General features: G+C 40.6%; 1 protein-coding gene across 1 annotated transcript in view; it reads right to left on the bottom strand.

The window, feature by feature from the left end:
* The window catches only part of LOC115630011, a 29711-nt gene extending 8619 nt beyond the window's left edge, over positions 1–21092 (bottom strand). The window contains exon 1 of the mRNA XM_030526638.1: positions 20651–21092. Coding sequence (XP_030382498.1) covers positions 20651–21092 — 442 coding nt within the window. The remainder of the gene's footprint in view (positions 1–20650) is intronic.
* Between the last annotated feature and the right edge of the window lie 3065 nt (positions 21093–24157).

Below are 24157 nucleotides of genomic sequence, written 5' to 3'. Positions count from 1 at the left end.
AGCGTCAGATCCAATACTGAAAAAGCTTCCAGTAGTGTTCGGACTCTCGCGTTAGTGGTGTTGCTGCCCAACTCAACTGCCCATGCGTTGAAATCTCCGCCAATTATAACACGGCTACGTCCCCTGGCGTCGTCTACCAGAGCGTCGAGAACAGAGGTGAACTCCGATAAGGAAAGGCTGGGTGGAAGGTAGCAACTATAGACCCACAGGTCAGAAAGCGGGCGCTCTAGGCTCACAAAGCCATAGAGCAGCCTTGCCGGAAAGATCCACTGCCCAATTGTTGTTGCTGTACGTTCTATATGGCTCGCTGAGTAGCGCCAGACTAATATTCTGCTCGCCGATGGTCTGCAGTAGCAGGTCTTGTGCTGCGATGCAGTGGTTCAGATTGAGCTGCAAGAACCTTATCATCTTAGTAGTCTTACCGCCTCCTTGTACGCCGGACATTTAAAACTTCCTGTGGCGTGGTCAGTCGCTGGCAGGCTGTCTTTTGCGCATAATGCACATCTCGGGCTGTTTGAGCAGTTCCTGGCTAGGTGCCCCTTTTCACCACACCTGTAGCATGCGTCCCTCAGATCTTCAGCGCTGCTACACCTTGCTGCCGTATGACCAAAGCCAAGGCACTTGTAGCAGCGAGTTGGCCTAATCACCCCTCGGATGCGGCAGATTGCCCAGCCTATTCTCACTTTGTCTGTTTTTATGAGCCTCCTTGCTTTCTCTGCTGGCAGAGATAGTACGGCAATCTGTTGTCTACCGCTCACCTTGAGCCCGATGCTGAGGTCCTCGCTGACCGAACTGCTTGCTTGCATGTGTGTGTGTGTGTGTATGTATGTATGTATACTTAGTTGTCCCCAACTGTTTGATATTTTGTATTGTTTGTTCTGCCTGCTTTTGTAAAATGCATATTTTGAAAATCCTTGAATGCAAAGTTGTAGATTTAGTTACGTAGATTACATTACCCAAATTTTAAATCGATCGGACTAAATTTATAACACAAACTTTTCATTTGAAATAGTGAATAAATATTAAAACCCCAATAATTCAAGCTCGAACACAAATCTAAGTATGCGGTGTGGTGGGGTTTGCACCACAAGTAAAACACGTCCGCTCTGTTTGCCAATCTGTTTAATACTGTCCTTTGGTATTCACAATCACTCGATATCATATAACATTCGATCATTCGATATCACACATGCTTACATGCCTATACTCATACTTATACTACTACAGCGGTTTTGTTTGTATTCTTTAATTGATTTTAGAAACTAAGTTTTAAGTCGATCGGTTGAAAAATGCGGATTTTTCAAACAAACTTTGGAGCTCGTTTTCCCCCTTTGGAGCTCGAATTTTCCAAAATCCCTTCTTAGTGCGCATCTACATCATGATAGGATACTTGAGCCCAAATTTCAGCATCCTAGCTTTTACCGTGTGGGCTGTGGGCTGTTGACGCGGTTTCCTTTTGTGCCCCAAGAAAACCCCAATAATTTAAGCTCCAACAAAAAATTTAAAAAAGCGAGTATGCAGTTTTCTTTGTATTCTTTTATTGATTTCAGAAACCAAGTTTTATGTCGATCGGCTAAAAAATGCGGATTTTTCAAACAAACTTTGGAGCTACTTTTCCTCCCTTTGAAGCTGGAGTTTTCCAAAATCCCTTCTTAGTGCGCATCTACACCATGATATGATACTTGAGCCCAAATTTCAGTATCCTAGCTTTTACCGTTTGCGCTGTGGGCTGTTGACGCGCTGTGCTTTTGTGCCCCAACATTTTTTACAGGAAAACTCCCATATTTCAGGCCCCAAAAAATATCAAAAAACCAAGTATACAGTTTTTCTTGGAATTGTTCTGAGAGTATACAAACTAAGTTTGAAGTGAGTCAGAGGAAAACTGTAGATTTTTCATACAAACGTTGGAGCCTGTTTTCCCCCTTTGGAGTATCCTTTCATAGTCTAGGTGCCCACTAAGAAAAGATTTTTGGAAAATTCGAGCTCCAAATGGAGGAAAACGAGCTCCAAAGTTTGTTTGAAAAATCTTCAGTTTTCCACCAATCAACTTTGAATTTGAGTTTTATAATCTATAAAAGACTACAAACAAAACTGCATACTGGGATTTTCGGTGGATTTGGGGTGGAGCTTGAATTATTGGGGTTTTAATATTTATTCACCTTTTCAAATGAAAAGTTTGTGTTATGTTGGATTAATCCCGTTTATTTAAATTAACGATGTTACTTATGTTTATTGCAAATAACAATCTTTTACAAAATCCGTTTAATTCAAATTTCACTCAGCGTCATCCTATTTTGGCTGGTCAATATCAATTAACCTCTTACTTCCCTGTCATTCGTTATTATCGATTATCGATTACTTATTACTACTTCGCTATTCGGTCTCTACTTAATTATTGTTAGTGATTAGGGGTGTTCCTACTATCACCCATTCCTACAACTCGGCCATCCTGACCATTAGATCGTCCTCGATCTCAAATACATAAAAGTGTTACTATTATTTACATAAATTATAAAAGGTTAGACTTATGAAAACAGAGACAAAAATAGAGGTTTGGGAATACATAATTCATTCGGATCTTAAACTAATCAGATAATGTTATTTTAATCAGGGTAATCTTCACATTGAATGCGCCAATCTCCCCATCTTCGCAATCGGCTCGCCTCTACAACACCATCATAAGGGATCTGACTTATTTGGCAATTTTCAACGTCGCTTATAATATAACTGTCATTGGGCAGCTTTTCTTTACTTTAAAAGGGCCTTTATATTTTGGAATAAATTTCTTATTTGTACCAATTGTAGTGTCAATGTTCCGCATTACAACGAAGTCGCCTTCAGAATATTGTATGTGAGGCTTATGTTTTTTTCTCATAATATTCAGTGCTCTTCTTCTGGCAATGTTCAATTTTATCTGCAGCTGTTTTGCGTATCGTATCTAAATTTCTATCAAATTCTAACTCACATTTATCATTTAAGTACTCTGTTAACGCATCAATGTCACACCCTCTTTGCTGAACTCCAATTAATAATCTAGATGGTGATTCACCAGTTACTCCAATCAGCATGTTGAACTGGCTCACTTTCTAGTTTATCTTTTAATTTTTCACTTTCTCTATTCTGAGTTATTTGAAGCTGGAAATTAATATCATCACTATCAATTACAGACACAATTTGGTCCTTATTTTCATTTTCGTTTATATTTACTAAAGGCTCATATTTAAATTCATGACATAGGGTTGGATATCTACTAAGAGCGTCTACATATGTCATATGCTTACTGCTACGGTGCTCGATAGTATATTTATTTATTGTCATCGCCTCTCTGTAACAGTATACCACCAAATCCTTCTGCGCTTGCGTCACAATGACGTTCTGTTTCTCGATTGGGATTGTACAATGCTAAAATAGGTTCGGAGGTCAATCGCTCGCGAAGGTATTCAAAATCTTTATGCAATGATCATTAAGCTCAAACTTTATTTCTGGCTTTGTTAACTCTTTTAATGGTTTGGTAATATTTGAAAAGGCTGGAATAAAGTAAGAAAATAGTCCTAAGCACTTTTGCATTTCAATATAATTCTTTGGTCTAGGTAAATATCTAATAGTTTCAATATGCTCACTGTTGGGTCGAATTCCGTTACTGGACACTGTATATCCCAAGAACTCAATACTACTATAACATAGTTGACATAGGTTTGATTTCTAATCTATATCCTGACAATAGTTTTAATACATTGTCCAAGACTATAATATGTTCCTCTAATGTCTGAGCATTATTTGTTAATGTGGCATTGTACAACATATGTTCGCTGTTTACTATGCAATCGTCGCCACTACGATTTGCTGGTTCACTGTGCAATATCTGGATTCTACTATTCATTCGTTGACTATTCAATACTTGGTCACTACAATTCAATGGTTCACTATGCAATAATTGGTTGCTACAAACCAATAATTCACTAAATTTCAATGGTTCACTATGTTTCAATGGTTTACTATGTTTCAATAATTCACTATTTACTTTTAAGGAAGACACAACTAAATATGCAAATTTTTCCAAAAGCCTGCCATCTGGATCCATTGACACTGCAAAAGTTAATAGGCTGCAATAGTTCACTTAATGTAGTGTAAGGCACTGTCGATCGTCGAATTATGCTAATTTCGCTGCCAGTATCAAATAAAGCAGATAGGATAGATGTATGGGGCATTGACGCATTACAATTGTAAAAATGTACCCTTACTTTATTTATATATGGAACATAATATTGATTAGTGCACCCCATTTCATCATTCTTCAGCAAGTTGTCGTCAGCTGCTCCGACCGGTCTCGATGTCTTCATTGGCTGCACTGTGCAGTCTTTAATCGTGTGTTGCTGAGATCCACAACGGAAGCATGAGCCCTTCGCGCGCTTTGGTGCAGCGCAGGATGATGAGTAATGTCCATATCTTGAGCAATTAAAGCAACGCACACCTCTGTTATCATCAAGCGGTGTTGCTTCCTTGCTCTTTTTACGTAGAGCTCCATATTTGTGGGAAAGCTCCTTAAGATCGTCAATAGTTTTGGCTGAATATAATACGGCAATGCTGGGAGAGCTATCGCAGAACCCATCGACGATAAATTGTACTGCGACTTCTTCATTAATGTTTGCGCGTGCAGCAATTTCTTCCATCTGGAGTACGTATCCCATTATTGTCATTTTCTTCGCAATGAATTTTGTTTCTTTTAGAAGCAATATAATGTCCGCTGCAGAATTATTGTGACCAAAAGTCTTAAGAAAATTTTTCTTGAATTCATCAAAACTAGTGGACCGATCGACGCGCAGAAATAATTCGGCCTCTGAATTCATTTTCATCAGCGTACGTGCGCAACGTAGCTTAAATGCGTCATTGTTATTAATATCATTGCAAGTGCGTTCGAAATTTAAAAGCCACTTGCGCGCATCATAATTATTGGCGTCTGGGAATGGGACAATAGAATCCTTGACGATATCAAAGTCACCTGCGGAGTTCTCGTTGCTGGACATAAGTTCAGCCAGCATTTGTTTCTTCTGAGCTACACGAATTGCGGCGTCAATCAACTCTTCTTCTTCTTTCATGGCCGCCATTTTTGAGACTCCCGCGGCCAATTCTGACGACACAACCAATTTGCGCGTCTCTTCTATCAATGTATTAGAGTTTTCATTCTCTGCAATTTCACAAACATTTGGGCAATTGTTGTCAATAGCAAACCTCTGCAATTGTCGTAAGCTCGCACCATGAGGTAAATTTATGTTGTTGTTAGACAACCACTCAATTATTTGTTCTTTGTCCATTGTAAAGTTCTTGCTGCTATTGCATCAGCCAATTGTAAGTGTAAAATTTATATTTGTTCAGGATGAAAAAAAAATCGGTGTATTTGGCGTGTAATCCCACTTCTGATCTTGTTGGATTAATTCCGTTTATTTAAATTAACGATGTTACTTATGTTTATTGCAAATAACAATCTTTTACAAAATCCGTTTAATTCAAATTTCACTCAGCGTCCTCCTACTTTGGCTGGTCAATATCAATTAACCTCTTACTTCCCTGTCATTCGTTATTATCGATTATCGATTACTTATTACTACTTCGCTATTCGGTCACTACTTAATTATTGTTAGTGATTAGGGGTGTTCCTACTATCACCCATTCCTACAGTTATAAATTTTTCCGACTACAACTTTGCATTCAAGGATTTGCAAAATATGCATTTTACAAATACAGGCAGAACAAACAATACAAAATATCAAACAGTTGGGGACAACTAAGTATGCACACACACACACACATACATACAATACCGGAGGATCAGAGGACAACGCGGGACCCACACCTCACGCGTCAACGACGGTAACGGAAGCCGAAGTACTTGCCATAGCACACTCCTTACAGGACAATAAGGCACCAGGCCCAGATGCAATACCTAACCGAGCTCTGAAACTGACAATAGCAATGCATCCCCGTTCCTTCGCAATACTATTCGAGGCCTGTATGAACAGAGAAATCTTCCCGGACTGTTGGAAGATCCAGAGCATGGTACTTCTCCCAAAACCGGGTAAACCAGCCAGCGAGCCCTCCTCATACCGGCCAATATGTTTGCTGAGCACGGTGGGTAAAGTGCTCGAAAAATTAGTTTGCACGAGACTGGAGGCAGCATTGAACGAGTGTGGCGGTCTGTCCCCCAACCAGTTCGGCTTCCGGAGAGCAAAATCCACGCTGGATGCCATCAGCAAAGTGGTTGATATAGCATCGAAGGCGATCTCGGTGTCACGATGGAAGGGAGGCACTAAGGAATACTGCCTGGTTGTCACATTGGACGTGAAGAACGCCTTTAATACTGCCAATTGGACATCCATCCTAAATGTTCTGACAGCACGCGGGATCCCAAGCTATCTCCAACATTGCATCCGGAGCTATTTCAGCAATAGGGTGCTGCTATACGAGACTTCCTCCGGCACGAGGACCCATAATATTTCTGCAGGAGTACCACAAGGCTCAGTCCTTGGGCCACTTCTGTGGAATATTATGTATGACGGTGTTCTGCGACTGCAGCTACAAGCTGGCACGGAGATAATCGGTTTCGCAGACGACGTAGCGGTAGTAGCAGTTGCTAAGAACTTATTAGTTGTTGAGCGGATATGTAACGACTCCATCATCACGATCAATAACTGGATCAACGCAGCAGGTTTGGAACTGGCTCCACAAAAATCTGAGGCCGTCTTAATCAACTCAGTTCTGGCCTCCAAGCGGGCGATCATGTACCTGGGAGTAATGCTGGATACCAGGTTGTGCTTCCGCGAGCACCTCGCCTATGCTACAAAAAGGCCGCAACAGCATCGAGAGCACTAGCGCGTATTATGTTAAACACCCGCGGGCCGAGGCAAGGGAGCAGGTTACTGCTCAGCGGGGTCACACGTGCGATCATGTTGTACGGAGCCCCCGTATGGAGCGAAGCCACGAACACCAAGAGCTACATAAAACCTGTGGCAGCAGCATACCGTCTAGGCGCCTTGCGGGTGTGCTGTGCTTTTAGGACCGTATCAGACGACGCTGTCCTAGTAATTGCGGGTATGGTACCCATTGACCTGCTCGCAAGTGAAGCGAGCATGCTATATAGAGCCAGCGACACAGCGACGCGAGCTAGCGCGAGGCGGCATAGCCTGGAGATATGGCAAGGGAGGTTTCGTGACGTTCCATCTCACGCAAATCCTAAGTGGCCACGGCTGCTTCCGCAACTATCTATTCCGATTTGGGCATGATGACAACGCCGAATGCACCTTCTGCAGGCGAAGAGTGGTTAAGGACCCCCATCATGTTACTTTCGTGTGCCCCAGATTCGAAAGGGCAAGAAGTCTCCTTAACAACTTGCTAGGGGAACCGGTATCGCCTGCAAACTTCATCAACAGCATGTTAGCAGACGAGCGCTTTTGGAACGCTGCCTGCGGCTTCGCGTACTCCGTCATGGGCGAGCTACGCAGATTGGAGCGCGAACGCAATCGAGGACGGATATGAACGGATCAACGCCCGGGTAAAGCAATGCTCCACGGCCGTACCGCCCTGGTGCAGATTCGTCCATTAACTTCTTTCTTTCTTTCTCCTTACATCTACTCACATCATGCTCTGATCTTTAACCTTTCAAATAAATTAATTTAAGAAAAACACACATACATACAAGCAGCTGTTCGTGTAGCTGCGTGCAAACGATTGAAATAGCCAAAACAAAATGTGAGACACTAATGTGTGAATGTACACACATAAATATGTACACATCTATGTACATGTACACATCTATATATGTATGTATGCTCATTCGTCTCGCACTGACAGAGCAAGAAATGTTAATTAATTAAAAATTATTTAACATTTTTAAAAGTAATTTTTTCGTTGTTTAGTACATTTGGCATTAGGGTTTTCTTTAGTAACTTTATGCAGCAACAACAAATTACAAAGAACGCAAATATCAAATAGTTGGGGACATCATATACACACACTCACACACAGAACAAGAAACGAAGCAAGTTCGTGTCTATGTATGAAAAAGTAAAGAGAAACATGCATGCATATGTACATATGCCTGTGTACGTACATATACAAGTATAGCATGTATGTACATTCGTATGTATGTATTTATGTATGTATACATTGGACAATAGAGCACTGTTGTTTGATTGTAATAAATAATGTTCTATGGTTTTAAATCAAATTTTTAAAATGAAAAACAACAACAACTGCAAGTCATTGGCTTGCGCTTCTTCTTTCGTTTTATTCATTTACGCCTGTTAATTTCAAAGGCAAAATGCCAAAAGTTTACAGTTACCGTCGCTAGGGAACGACTGCGTAAGCGATAGTAAAGCAGAAACCGAAAGCGGACCTACGCTGCGAACACAGCGTCAGCAAACGCCTCCAGCCTCTGCTGGCGTCTCCGTCACACCAGACACCCTCCAGATGCCGCTCCTCCACTCAATCCCGAGTCCTGCGAGGTCACGAAGATCCGCGTACAGCGGGCATACACACAAGATGTGCAGCCAATCCTCCTCCTCAGCGCCGCATGAGCATGCAGGCGCGTCTGCGATGCCTCTTTTGTGTAGGAACTCGTTCATCGAGCCATGGCCCGTCAGCAGGAATCAAGCACGCAGGCTGAACTTGAAGTGTCTGCGACTGTAGACGAAGCCTGCGTCTGGGAAAAAACGATGGGTCGTGCGCCCCCACTCACCGTCGTCATCCCATCGGAGCTGCCACTCACGTAGCAGGCATTCGTCTAGCAGCGCCTTCCTCTGCCTCCTGTCCACATCCGCCAAGTCCTGGCCGTGCAGCCACTCTCCCTCCTCCAGCGGGTAGCCCTTGCGCAGTTTGAACATGATTGCCAATTGCTTGGCAACCAAGTCAAAAGGTGGGGCTCCTGCCAGCACCTGTAGCGCAACCGTTGACACAGTACGACACACTGGCAGTGTTGCCAGTAGCGTCACTCTTTGCCAGGACATGAGGCGCCTCTTGGGCGCAACCTGCCCTGCCAGTCCAATCGGCGCATCACGTAGTCCCACTCCAAATGGTCGAAGGCTCCTTTGAAGTCGACGAATAGCCCAAGCACGTATCGGGCCGAACTAGCCGCGACCGTGCTTGTCACGTGCCTCCACGCAGCGTCCAGGCTTGAAGCCGAACTGGCATCTGCAGCCTTCCGGCAGCGCCTCCTTGAGACGTTCCACCATGATCGCCTGCAGCACTTTACCGAACACCGGCAGCAAATAGATACCTCGATAGGAAACAGGATCGCTCATGTTCCCATCAGGCCCTTTGAGCAAAACAACCACACGTGGCCGCTTCCACTCTTCCGGGAAGTATCCGCTTGCTAAGCGGGAATACATCGCTGCCAAATGCTGGGGGATAGCTCTCCAGACCGCCTTTGCCACCGCTCCAGTGATCCCATCCAATCCTGGCGATCGCCTGCTTTTCAGCCGTGCAACACATTCAGACACCTCCGAAACCTCGAGAGCTGGAGGGGCAACTTCGGCAATGGCTATGGGAGCTCTAGACTCCGCAACTGGGAAAAAGTTGCGGAGGAGCACTCGCGCACAGTCGATCCACGACAAGACTGTCTCGCCATTGGACCGAAGCGACCCTATCTAGGCGTTCCCTCTGCGTCTGTTGTTGCATATTCTGTAGACATGCCCCCACGTGTCGTCCCTGTGCTCGTGCACAAATTGCTGCCAGTCGTCTTCCTTCGCCTTTAGTATTTGCTTCTTGTACTGAGCCAAGGCGATCCTCAACTCAGTAGCAAGAAGCTGTCTCCTGCGTCTGATCCTCCTCACCCGTCGGCGCATGTCGTCCAAATCGGCTCGTGCTCGTCTGGCGTCCTCCGATGACATCGAACAATCGCCAACGCGCCCTCGCGTTCTGGGGCCCAGGTGTCACCACAACAGAGATTCTGTTGCATGTTGCTAGCGCGCAACAACACTGCATCCAGGTAGTCCAGATACGGCTCAATGTCTGCTCCAAATTGGCAGTATACGGAGGACAGGTAGGCTGTGCCAAAGCCACCCGTCACTCTCACGCATACTCCAAGGTCCGTTGTCAGGTCCTCCATTTGGACGCACACGACGTTCGGGTCGTCCACAACGATGGCCGCCTTTTTTCTCTTTTCAGCGTATATCCGCATACTGGATGGCAGTCCAGTGATGCGATCCAAGTGGGGGCTAACATAAGGTTCCTGGATCAGAGCGAAGGTGTATCCAGAATTCCTTATCCTAACCCCACACTTTATGTTCGCGTCGCTGCATCTCGCACAATTGGTCTGAAGGACACTAAACATATTAGTGTCTTGCCTGCACCCTTGCTATCACTGCCGCATATATCGGACATGCGTCCGACAGCGTGCGATGCCCCGAAGGATGCCCCTTCATGCGGCAGTTTCGACAGTCCGCCGGCTTTTTGCATTTGGCCGCTATGTGGCCGGTCTCCCCACATTGGCGACACGCCGTTGTTGCACTGCATTCAGCCACCTTATGGTTGAAACTGAAACCTGTGGCATGCATAAGTGCGCACCAGCTTCCTACTTGTACATCTGAAGGACTGGCAGGTCACGAAGACTCGGCCAGCCTTCTCCAGGATGGTTGCTGCTGCCTCATCCACATCGAGCGTCAGGTTGATCCTGCCACCGTCCGTGACAGACCACCTCTTGGTATCCAGCCTGACCGCCTCCTTGTACTTATCCAGAGTCATCTCCTCCTTAAAGTTCAAGGAATACGCCTCCTCCATGAACTGCTCCGGCGACATTTCAGTGTCGACGTGGTAGACAATTATCTTTTGTTTACTTGTTTCTTATTGGTCACTGTGCTTATCAGCACCACAGGCAAAAAATTCGATGCGCGCACCAAAATCACACGTCCGGTCGCGACGACCGGCTAAAGCAAACTGCTGCTGTGGGTTGCAATGGGAATTGGATGTGGGGAGAGGGAGAAAGCCTCTCTCTGGAATTTCTAAATTCCCCAGACGCTGTCCCATCATAGTTAGGCCGCCATCACAATTTCAGTGGAGTTGAAGCCGTGAAACGTGAAAGTGCAGTTTCTATTTGTAGTCTTAAAATTGTTTCAAATTTAACCAAATTTTAAAATTTACTTCTTTAACGTACATGGTGAAAATATTGTTGCTTAAGTGCCAACGTAGCCGATTATAAATTGGAACGAGGAAAATTTAATATTTTTCTTTACCTGCGCCAAGGACAAGGGGACTTGGCGCGTAATACCAAATAAATTTTATTGGTGGCCTGCAGCACTTAATATTGCGATAAAGCAAATTCTAAAGAGGCGACTGGCAGTTGCTCAATTCCCTGCAATTGAATTTGCCCGCGCATGAGCAGCGGACATTGCCGAATTAGTGCAAATGCAGCGTTACCGCCGGCAAACCGCCGCATATTTGTCGGTCCGCGACTAAGCGAAAATATATAGTGTTTAAGTTCTAGTGTTAGTTTTTTTGTTAAAAGAAAGAAGAATGTATTACGTGTATTTATATATATAAGTATTCTAATGATTCTTTATTATTAATGTTTTTTTTTTTTCCGTCAAATAATTCTGCTATGCGAAGGCAGAAGTGAATTGTGCTTAGTTTTTTTCTGTGTTAAATTATTTTTGTTGTTGTCAGCGAATTTTCAGATAGCCATAACTTAATGCCACATATTCAGCCCACCGCCCAAATGGAAGCGCTTTCATCACCGGCTAAGAGTGGGGTAAGTTTGTGACTTGTCTTTTTTTATCCAAACGCTTTTGTTAATGTTCAAGCTTCTGCGCTAAGCAATGTCAAGCCAGAAAGAAATATTTAAAACGGCATTAATTTACTCCCTGCTTGTGTGCCCTCGCATCGGAAGAGCTAAATAGAAAGCCGAATAGTTGTTGCAAGAGTGCTGCTCTCACGCGGATAATGTCCAGTTATTCTAGTCGATTTCGTAAACTCTTACAATTATAAAAACTTCTCTTAAGTTTTCTTTCTTTCTTTTTCTTCTTTTTCTTTTTGCATAAGCAATAATAAAATACAGCTAGAGCATAAAACACTGCTGTTCTAAAATCTATTATGATGCCATATGATTTGTTTGTCTGATTATTAGCTATTAAGTAACTATGGAATAAATATAAGTAAACATGGAACTCATGCTGGCCAACGCTTCTGTGTAGGGTTTAAAAAAAGGGGTCATCCGTATATTGATAACTTGTTTTCAGCTTGGCAATGATGACCATGGTTGGGTGGGCGAATTTAATCCACAAGCACAGCAGTGGTTATAGCACATAGCACATAAACGCCATCTTCAACCTATTCTATCCTATAACTACTTTATTTTTCGGTCTGTCCCTAATTTTCTATTAGCTCTACCTTTCCTATTTACCTTTCTCGGTATTCGAACTCACGTAGAGGGTGTATAATTGCACATTTACATAGCAATTGCGTCTGTGTGAGTGTATGTATGCCTATGCGCATCTATTCGTGTCTGTGTAAGCATTTTCGCAGTCAACCAAACAGCAACATCAACAACAACCGCGGGCAGCGCTTGAGCAGCGCTCCAGCAGCAAATATATTTATGGCTATAACTTCTTGGTAAATCGGTAATATGGCTTCTGATAGCTTTGGCTGGGATGGTTCAAATAACTCTCATTCAACTGCGAGTTGACTTTCAGCTTCTGATTTGGCTTCAATACAAACGATTGATACCGATAAAAGCAAGATTTAGGTTTAGAAATGCATCCCGTTTGGAGCTTATTTGGCTGTTTTGACTATATGGAAGAACTATCCTGTGCTCTGCTAGTGATTTATTATGTTCTACCTGAGTGTTCATTGAAGTGGCTCCATAATGTTTGTTTATCAGTTTTATTGATATATTCTATGGATATACGACTCCAAATCTTGAATATTGATTGTAGGCTCCAGGAATGATTTCTATTTTCGTGTTGGATTTAAATTCGATTTAAAAGATAAGGACTTGGATGACGATGACGGTTTTGTTCAGTCAGGGATTTCGGAACATCCACTCTTGGCTTCTTGAATGAGTTCCTCGTCCCATTTAATTCTTGCTTTGTTGGATGGTCATGAAGATAACTTTCATCTATACATGGAAAATTCTTCAGGAGAGGCTTTTTCTGTTCATAGACAGGTCGATGTTAGGTTGCTTGAAACATTCTTGCTTTGCCTTTAAATGGGAGAGCGGCCCTTGTTCCACTACCGATTTATTTGGCTTATTTTGGAAAGGCTTTGAATAGCTTGAATTACGATCTATTTGCATCGGCCCCGACCGCAAGTCTTTTAACAGCGGGAGAGGGTGTGATTCAGTTATGGGTTCTTTCAAATGCTTCGAATTTAAATACGACTCGAACTCTGAATACGGTTCCAACGCATGCATCTTAACTAATTCAGGATTACGAACACTGGGCTGCACATTCAATTTTCCCGTCAGTTTCGCCTCCAATGTTTGGAATAATGTCGCCTTATCCTGCTTGGAAGAGCTTGCTTTAAGACATGGATGTGGCTTTTGTGGCTGAACTGGTGTTGGTTCTTCTTCTTTGTTAGCATCCTTTATATATAGATCAACTCATAAATACCCTGTACAACCACACCAAAAAAATTTAATTAATTAATTAAATTAAATATAAAATATTCCATACATGCATACATGTAAAAATGAATGTTTAATCCATTGTAATATTATTATTTCTATTTATTATTTGATTGGTACATATATGAAATTATGTAATAGGTAATGTAAATGTAGACAAAATGGCAACTTAATGTTCGACGCGACAACTTTTCAGCTTGACTACTTAGCAACTTTACAACTTTTAAGCACGACGGTTTCAACTGTATCGACCGCACGACCAACTGTGTGTACGGCTTCCCCACAACTGACTGACCTTCTGTCCATAGGGTTGCCACATGACCGCAATACTATCCCTTCTTACATACATACATTTACATTGTGATATATGTATTTATACGTATGTGTGTATACTCATTTAAATATTGTGCAGTTGCATAAGTTGACAAAATAACTTTGCCAAATTATACAGCTTTTAATTCTAGCAATTACTTGCCTTGATTTATCCCTATCATACAAGTACTATATACATACATGTGAATTGTTTATTCAATATGTTTATTATAATGTTGGATATAGTAATGTAAGATGTAGTAATGTTTGAACAGATTAATATAATAAGTCACAACTGTTTAAAAATGGCGATGACTGCTTCTCTTGACATTCGAATGCAACGGCTAACTACGGAACTACAACAACTGTGACGGCTGACTGCTAAATTTAGACTGCTGAACTACGACTGCGCTACTTCTTCTATGTCTGCTTCTCGAACTTTCTGTCTGCTTCTCGAAAGTTCGACTGCTGTTTCTCTCCGACTTCTGTACTACTGCTATAGTGCCAATGCGTGCGTATTTGCCAACCAAAGCACCGTTACCAATGTTACATACATAAATATACATATGTATGTATGCACATATAACCATACATAGTATTTATTGTACTTTATGTCCTAGCTCTTGATTTCTTGTGTGATCGTGTTGATTGAATAAAGCACGAAAAGACACGAACGTGAATATGCGATAGAAACAAAAACAACACGACCAAAATATAATTTAAAGTTAGGAAATACTCTAATATATAATAGAATAATCCAGTTTTTTACACAAAGCCTAAGTCTATAAATTAAATATCGGCATTCGGATTTGTGTATTTTTACAGCTAATTACGTGATCGGCCTGTGACAGGCCGTGTTGTTGCGTACCTGTAATTTAATTATGAATCCGGCTCGATCGACCAAATCTCGCTCTGAATGTTCACAATATACCACCGATACGCGTACTTCATTAAAAACTTTATTCTTTGTATTCTTTGAATTATTTAAGTTTCTTTTATTCTACACTTTATTGTAGTTGAGTGCCTTGTACATGTGCATTGCTTGCTGTTCCTTACAACACTGACTCCAAATCTGTAGCAGTCCTGCCAACTGCAATGTCGCCTGGATCATTTATCGAAAATGCCAACTCGTTACAATATAGTAAATCATTTAAACTTAGGCTAAGTTAACAACATCCTCCTCCCAAAGTATTGTATTTGTAACAATACTTTTACAATTTTCTTGTTAGTACATCTAACTTTATTAACTTAACTGCAGATCTTTTATAAATTCCATTTTGTGTCTTAACATCTACAATTCTAACTCGACCATCTTGAGATGGGTATGTTTTTATTATTTTGCCCAATGGCCATGAGTTTTTCGGTAAGCTTGAATCACCAATTATAACAATGTCACCTTCGTCAATCTATCCTTTATCCTTAGACCATTTTTATACCCTGTACCCGTAAGGTAAAAAGGGTATATTAGGTTTGTGCAAAGTATGTAACATACAGAAGGAAGCATCTCCGACCCCATAAAGTATATATATTCTTGATCAGCATGATGAGAGAAATCGATCTAGACATGTCCGTCCGTCTGTCCGTCTGGATGAGCGCGAGGATCTCAGAAACTATAAAAGCTAGAATAACCAAAGTTGGCATCCAGATTCTCCTAGATCCGAGTAAGGACGAGTTTATTTTTTTTTTTTTAATTTTCCCCCCCTTCCCCCGCTGCAGAATTTCGTCAATAGCGTCCACATTTCAAATGCTACCTAAACCAAACTTTGCACACATAATTTATAAATAAATATCTACTGTTGTTTAAATTTATTCAATTCTGTCGATTCTAAGAAAAGTTATTAGCGAAACAAAATCTCGCCAGTACAACCCCCACAAACTGCAGCGACAAGTTCGCTCTTTTTCTTCCTCTTTTTGCTGCTGCTTTGGGCACATATAACTCAGTGACGGAAGTTTACCTGGGTACAGGGTATTACACTGTCGCGCTTGCTCGACTGTAGCGTTCTCTCTTGTCTACTACAGAGAAGGTACTGACGGTAATCTTTCTTCCATTTTTGCCAAAACATATCTGCCAATTTTTGTGATGCTTTCCACATATTTAAAAATTTTAAATCTCTATCAGTTGCGCTTGAATAAAATGAATCCCTATAGTTCGGTCCAATCAAAATACTATTTGGTGTTAACGGTTCTGTTTCATTTGAGTCTGCAGGAATATACAAAAGTGGTCTATTATTCAACATAAATTCTATTTCGCAAAAAACTGTCTTCAAAACATATTCCTTTGGATATCTTTCTTTTAGCATATACACAGTATATTTTTTAACTGATTGGATTAGTCGTTCCCATGCTCCTCCCATATGTGGGGATAACGGGGGATTAAAGAACCATGTACATTTTTTTGTGGTCATAAACTGAATCAATTCATTTTCGGGCCAGTTGGAAATAATGTCATTGAAATCTTTACTGGCCTTTTTAAAATTTGTTCCATTGTCCGAGTACAATTCTATTGGAAATCCTCGCCGACAACCAAATTGACGAAAAACATTCATAAAGGCGTTGCACGATAAGTCTTCAGCAATTTCTAAGTGTACGGCACGTGACGCCATACAAGTCAAAATAACCCCATAGCGTTTAACATGACTACGATTCACCGATACTTCTATTGGGCCGAAATAGTCGACACCTGTTTTTAAAAACGGTCTTTCTGTGGGCATGACTCTGCACGTCGGTAATTGACCCATAATAGGGATAACTGGTTTCGCCTTTTTGTTTCTACAGTACTGACAATTTTGAATTACTTTTTTCACGACACTGCGACATTGTGTTATCCAAAACCTTTGTCGAAGATTAGCAATAACAGTTTCAGTGCCAATGTGACGATTACTTACATGATAAAAATAAACTAGTAAATTGGTGAGTGTATGTCCCTTGCTTAATATAATTGGGTTCTTTGAATCAAAGTCAAAACTTTCTTCGCTAATATTATTTAACCGTCCATGTAGTCTCAATAGTCCGTCATCCGCTATAAAAACTGGAAGTGTGTTTAAAGAGCTAGATTTATCTATTGGTTTACCCTTAATGCGGCATTCAATTTCATTTTTATATGATTCTGACTGTATTTTTTTGTAAATAAGATTTTCCGCTTTATTGATCTCAACTGCGGTCAATTCGTTTTTAGATTGATTATTTTTGGTTTTTCTAAGTTTATTTATATACCTCAACACCCAAGCCGTTGTACGTACAAATCTCATCCAGTTAGAAAATCTGTTACCATCGGGTAAAGAAATCGTATTTGACAATTCTGATATTGAATGTACATATTCCTGATCAAATTCTATGTTTTCGGCCTGAACGCCTTGATTTATTTTCCTATTTGGCCATTCAGAAGGAGTCCTGTATAAAAAGGGTGGGCCTTTCAGCCAAATGTCATTGTTGGTATAATCAAATTTAGAAATTTTAGTTGCCTGGTCTGCTGGATTCAATTTGGTAGGAACATGCCTCCAATCTCCTACATTTGTAAGCACCTGAATTTCGCCAAGTCGTTGTGCTACAAATACTTTAAAACGCTTACTGCTGGATCTGAGCCAATACAATATTATTTCGGAATCAGTCCACATATGAGTCCCCTTAATATTTAGATCCAACATGTCTTTCAATGATTTGTTTAAACGAGCTCCTATCAACGCTCCTTGTAGTTCCAGCCGAGGTATGGACATTGGTTTCAATGGAGATACTTTTGACCTGGCCATTATTAAAGAACATTATATTTTGTCAGCATAACTAAATCGTAAATAAGCGCAGGCGGCATATGCAGATTTTGAGGCGTCACAGAAAATATGCAATTGAATGTCACATTTATCAATAGGCAAACTTGTTATTTGACGCGGAACTTTAAATTCTCAGATCTTTCCTATATTAGTGCATAAATTTTTCCAAATTTCATAGCAATCGTCCTTAATTAACTCATCCCATTCAACACCACTCTCCCAGACTGTCTGCAATAGAATTTTGTTACTGATCAATAAATTCGCAAGAAGTCCCAATGGGTCGAATATAGACATAGGTATTTTCAATACTTCACGTTTAGTCGGTCGTTTCAATGAATTTAAAATATTTGCATATGTGTTCCTAAATTTTAAATTGAACTCAAACAAATCCTGTTTAAAATCCCACATAAGTCCTAGGATACGTTCTTCTTGTACATTCTTAATTTGTTTAACATCTGTCTGTAAATTGTTTTTATTTATTTGCTCTAAGACTTCCTTCGAATTTGAAACCCAGTTACACATATCAAACCCAGCCTGTTTGTGAATATATGTGACTTCGTTGATTAATTTGATAGCACTAGCTGTGTCAGGTGCTCCTCCCAAGTAGTCATCCATGTAGTGATTGTTCACTATATCATTACATGCCTTTGGGAATTGGATTTTAAAATCTAGAGCATTCCGATTCCTTGTCTGTTGAGCTATGCTTGGGCTATATTTAGAACCGAAGAAAAGGACTTGAATCTCATAAACATCTGGTTTTATATTTCGATCTGATCCTCGCCATAGGATTCTTTGAGCGTGCCTGTCTTTTTGGCGAACTAGTATCTGTAAGAACATCTCTTTTATATCACCCACAAATGCTATCTTATGTTTTCGAAAGTTCATTAGCACTGGTACAAGTTGATTGTATAGATCTGGTCCCGTCAGTAAAAAGTAATTTAAGCAATATCCATGAGATTTTGATGCTGCGTCAAATACAATTCTTAGCTTGTCCGGTTTATTACTGTTAACTACACCGAAATGAGGAAGATAGTAGGGGAGTTTCAACTGCAATCTCTTCCGGGCTTAATTTTTGTAAATATCCCTTTGCTATATAGGAGTCTATCGTGGCATTGTATTTTTGTCCATATACGTTATCTTTGTCGATCTTTTTTTCCAAATGCATTAATCTACTAAAGGCATTTTTATAACTTTCCGGTAGTTTTTCCTGTTCCTGTTTCCAAAAGAGACCACACTCAAATCTATCTCCTTTCCTTTTTAATGTTTTCTCAATTATACGCACGCACCTTTTGTCATCCAATGAAATCGGATCATCTTTTTTGGTAATCAGTTCGTTCTCTACATTCCAATACGATTTAACTAAATCTTGTAACAAATGTAAGTCACCCCTGTCGTTTATGTGCTCAACATTGTCTGCAATGTGGCAAGAATAATCAAGTTGTTTTTGATCTGTCGATGAGTCAATAATCTCGTGAATCACCCAGCCTAATGACGTTTTACTGGCAACTGGTCCCAGAAAAGATTCATAGTTAAGTTTTCGAGTTATAATAACTGACCAATTATCTTGACCAATTAAAATTTTGGGTTGTGCATTTTCTGTATGTGGTTTTAAAAATGTCCACTTGTCAATTAGATTGCCGACATTCAGTGTCTGAACTGGTAGATTAAGACCCGATATTGTCTTAACTCTTCTCAAAGTGATTAACTTCAATGATTCACTCCTGCCCCTGATACGAACACTAACTATTTTTGAATTGATTTGTTCGTTTATTTCCTTGTTTATCCACTGCATTCTTAATGGCTTTATAGGTCCATCTAATCCCAATTCATTTGCAAGATCCTGATCTATTAGTGACACTGTGGATCCAAAAGAGCATAAGTATTCACGGTTTTTATTGGTCCAATAATTGAAATTGGAACCACCTTTAAAAATACTTTTCTATCACTGAGATTAATGTTGCAATTATTGTCAGTCAATGTTTGTAACCCTTCTTGTGTCGTTAAATTTTCCCTAACTGGAATTTGTTGTCTATTCTTATGTAACAATGTGTTATGTGTTTGATTACAGTCCCTATTTTGGCATGATTTCTTGCGTTTGCAATTTTTCATTATATGGTTTCTGCCCAGACATGATATGCATAAGTGATTTTTGATAACGTTGGCAACAACGTTCATCTATTCCTAGTCCCTTAAATTTCTCACATGATACGATAAAGTGATTTGTTTGTTTACAAAAATTGCAATACTTGGAATGATCTGGTTTGTTAGCCGAATCCTGATTTGAAACGGTCAAGGTTGTTTCTTTTGCTTTGTTCTGCCCGAACCCGAGTATCTGTGCTGCTTTAGTATTTTTTCCTAACCAATTGTGTAGTGCTATTAACTTTGGTTCCCTACACTTTGTCTCTTGGTAGTATTGCGTGAAAGTTAAACGTTGTGATAATTGCAATTTTTCCAAAATTTCTTCAAACAAAATTGGATTTCTAATATGATCGATTTCTTCAAAATTCTGCAGTGTATGTATAAGGTTAGTAAGTGTATCATATAAACTTATAAGTTTTTCAATTTGATCGTCTTTAACAGGGGGATGATTTTTAATTTTATCTATTAAATGTCTGATAATATGCGCAGGATCGCCAAATCTTTCTTTTAAGACATCAATAATAAGTTTTACGTTTTGTGGCAATAACAAAAGCGATTGTATAGATTCCTTTGCTCGACCAGCTAATGCTTTTCTTAATCTATTTATGTTTTCATAATCCGAAAATTTACATATTTCAGAACTGTTTTTAAATTCAGAATAAAATATTGGCCATTCAAGTGGATCTCCAGAAAATACTGGTAAATCCTGTGAAATAGTTTGTCGAGCAACAAATGTTTTCATAATATTTTGTGTTGAAATATTTTCTTCATCGGAACTAACATTATTTCGATTTTAATCTTTGTGGCTGTCTGCCAACCCACTCACTTGTTCGAAGTGCAGCCTGTACGCCAATGTCATCAATGTGTTCGTTGTCTTCACAATTGCCTTCAGCTTGGTTTTCATCGTTTTGGTCGTCATAGTCTTCGTAGTTGCTGCAATCCTCCAGTTGTGCCATTTGTAGTTGTCGTTGCATCTCGTTCTGCTTCTCCTGGAATTCTAATTTTGCGCGTTGCTGTTGAAGATCGTGTTGTGTCTTCAAAAAGTCCATCTCAATTTTTAGTCGTTGAGTTGCTGTTAATTTGCGTGAACGTTGAGTTCCTGTTGTTTGCGAGGTTATGACTGATGGTGGTATTTTGGCTGATGGGTGCGGAGTCGATGTTTGAATTACAGTTTTGTCCAAGTGCTCAGCGGCCGCATTGTCAAAACCACTAGCCATGTTTTCCATATCCCCAGTCACACTCACACTTTTCTCCTCATTTGTTTCCATTTTAAAAGTCGTCTTTTTGTTGCGTAATACTGGCTGATCACTTCTTAACTCCGGATATTACCAATTATTACTTTTTAATTCGCAGAATAACTGCATTCGCTTGTCGGTGTGTGTATCAGTCTGTACATGCGTTATGTTACATACACACGGCTTTGTTATACACACTTCAATTTAAATTCAACACGACGCGCGTGTGGTGAATTTCCTATACTTCGTATACGTAGATATGTACTTTATATCGTTTTTTTCCAATGAAAGACCATAAATGTTGTGTTCCAATGTGCCGTTCTGTAGGCGTCGAAGGACCATTAATGTTGTTGCGTACCTGTAATTTAATTATGAATCCGGCTCGAAGGACCATTAATGTTGTTGCGTACCTGTAATTTAATTATGAATCCGGCTCGATCGACCAAATCTCGCTCTCAATATTCACAATATACCATCGATACGCGCACTTCATTAAAAACTTTATTTATTTAGGGTTAAAATATATATACTTTATTCTTTGAATTATTTAAGTTTCTTTTATTCTACACTTTATTGTAGTTGAGTGCCTTGTACATGTGCATTGCTTGCTGTTCCTCACGACACTGACTCCAAATCTGTAGCAGTACTGCCAACTGCAGTGTCGTCTGGATCATTTATCGAAAATGCCAACTCGTTACAATATAGTTAATCATTTAAACTTAGGCTAAGTTAACAACAGGCCGAAAAAAGTCGACATCTGCCCATCTCTAGCATCTCAGCTGATCGCATATTTACAAGCGACTTACCGTTTGTGTTAAACGGTTTCGTCCGCTAACAACGCTGTAAACTTATTCTAAAGAGTGGGATTTAGTCAGCGTTAAGCCCAACATTCATATTTAAAATTGAAAACACATATTAGTGTTGAACTTCAAAATTGAATATATATATTTGTACATACATATATAGGTAGATGGCGCCTGCATGAAAAAATAAAATGTATGTACATATCAGCGTAGCTGGTCATCCCGATTTTGGCGGGACTTTCTGATTTTTAAATCAAAATTAAATTTCGCGCGCGGGACTGACTCCGTCCCGCTTTTAGGAGATAACTCGACCGTGAGTGCAGCGTGCTCAGGATGCACAGATAATTGAGGACAGTCCGCTGTGCGTGTAATGAAGTTATGTATACGTACATACATGCATAGTACTTATTGTACTATACTTGCTATTTGGGAAATGAACTTTGGAAACTTTAGAGAAGAGAAATATCATATAGTAAGTAAACGTTTAATTGTAAGCGCTCTTTACTTAGAGCAGCAAAGAAGGGCAAGACCTGCTAGGACTACAAAAATATACATATACATACACAGTATGTATTGTACTATATGGCCTAGCTCTCGGAACGTACCAAAGAAATTTGCTATTGACCGATCCTTTAGAAACATCATATAGTAAATAAACTAAAAATTCGGGGAAGACCTGCTAGTATATATGTATACGTATGTATGTATAAATTGGAAGTAGCATCAACAAAACAGTGTTCGACACTTAAATTGTTGAAACCGCCGCGACCCTCATCCCTGTCGCGTTGATGCCGCTGCCGATTATGTAATATTAATGTTTATGCAGCTTATGCTACATAAATTTGTACGCTACTTGTGTTCGTTCGGCCTGCTCTCTTCTTCCCAACTCTTCGCTGCTCTATTTATTTTTCGCCATCAACCACCCCCACACCCAACTCCTCGCGTTGCTCCAACATCCGCTTCGCTGTGCCATTTGTTTATTACCAGTTTCATTGCTTCATTTCATGCACTTTACTTTGTATGCTGCATGGCTGCTGCCGCTGCTGCCGCTGCCGCTGCTGCTGGTGCTGCTGATGTTGCTCGACACTCTCTCTTTATTTCCGCTGCCTCGACACGTTTTTTGTGCGGAGGTGGGCAGGAAAGCGGGACAGCAGGAAAGCAAGAATGCGTCGCCCGCCCGATGAAAGTATGTATGTGTACAGTTATTCGCGAAGATTTGCAACATTTGCGGAAAAAACAGCGCAAGGAAACGCAACGGAAGCTGTGCACATCAGCGCGAAACGAGCACAAGAAGACGGAGAGGACGATGTTTAAGGGATTGGTTAGGGGACGTGCGCTCCTTAAACGAAACGCGCATTTTGATCATAAAACGCTTAACGTATATTCTTCACCCACTGAATGTGACTGTCCTTCCGACTGACCCATAACGATGTCGGGAGGGCGGAAGTTGTCAAGTTGTACTTGTATATGTATGTATGTATGTATGTATGTATCGTATATAAGGCAATATTGTGCACTGCCGTACCGTACTTTAGTGCTCCTCCATCGCCGCACCCCTCATGAATTTTGCATGCGCAAGCAGAATGCAAAATTATAATTAGACTGCCAGCGACGACGCCTACAACAAGACCATCGTTGGGGTTGAGCCGGGGCTTTCGGTTTAACGTCCGCCGCCAAGCCCGACTCCTACTCCAAGGCGAGCCGATTCTTAACAGTCAACGCACGTTCGCACGTAATGTACATTTTATTAGCTGGCCGTTGTCTTTTGTACCGTGCGCTGGAGCGACGGCATGTCTACAAGCGAAGCCGTTCCTGCTTTCGCTCCCGCCGCTCCGCTCCGCATCGTTAGTAAATGCGGAATACCCACTTGAAGTTATTGAAACGGGCAAGCAGTAGCAGATAGAAGACAGAATTTCAAAAGCTATAACTACATATGTACTTGTATAGCTCTGTACTTAACGTGCCAAATACTATGCATGTACTCATATTCGTATATATGAAGGTGTTTTAGGTCGTAATGTGTTCAGATCAAAATAAATTTAAAAGTGAACTAGCTTAGTGCGAGCAACAAACAATATTATTGATCTGAAAAAATTGTAGAAATAGCTATGTTCACCCGTTTGGTTAGTTTATACATACACATGTGTACTATTTTGGGAAGGAGTACAGGGTATTTAAGAGTTGGGACGGCTCGACTCTAGCATTCCATTCCTATTTATGTTCAAAATACTAGTTTTGTGCGAATGTATGTAACACACAGAAGGAGGAGTGGCAGACCCCAAAAAGTATACATAT

The sequence above is a fragment of the Scaptodrosophila lebanonensis genome, unplaced genomic scaffold (genome assembly GCF_003285725.1).
Source record: "Scaptodrosophila lebanonensis strain 11010-0011.00,11010-0021.00 unplaced genomic scaffold, SlebRS2 tig00000214-arrow-arrow-pilon, whole genome shotgun sequence".
NCBI lineage: Eukaryota > Metazoa > Arthropoda > Insecta > Diptera > Drosophilidae > Scaptodrosophila > Scaptodrosophila lebanonensis.
This window is presented reverse-complemented; position numbering and strand designations above follow the sequence as displayed.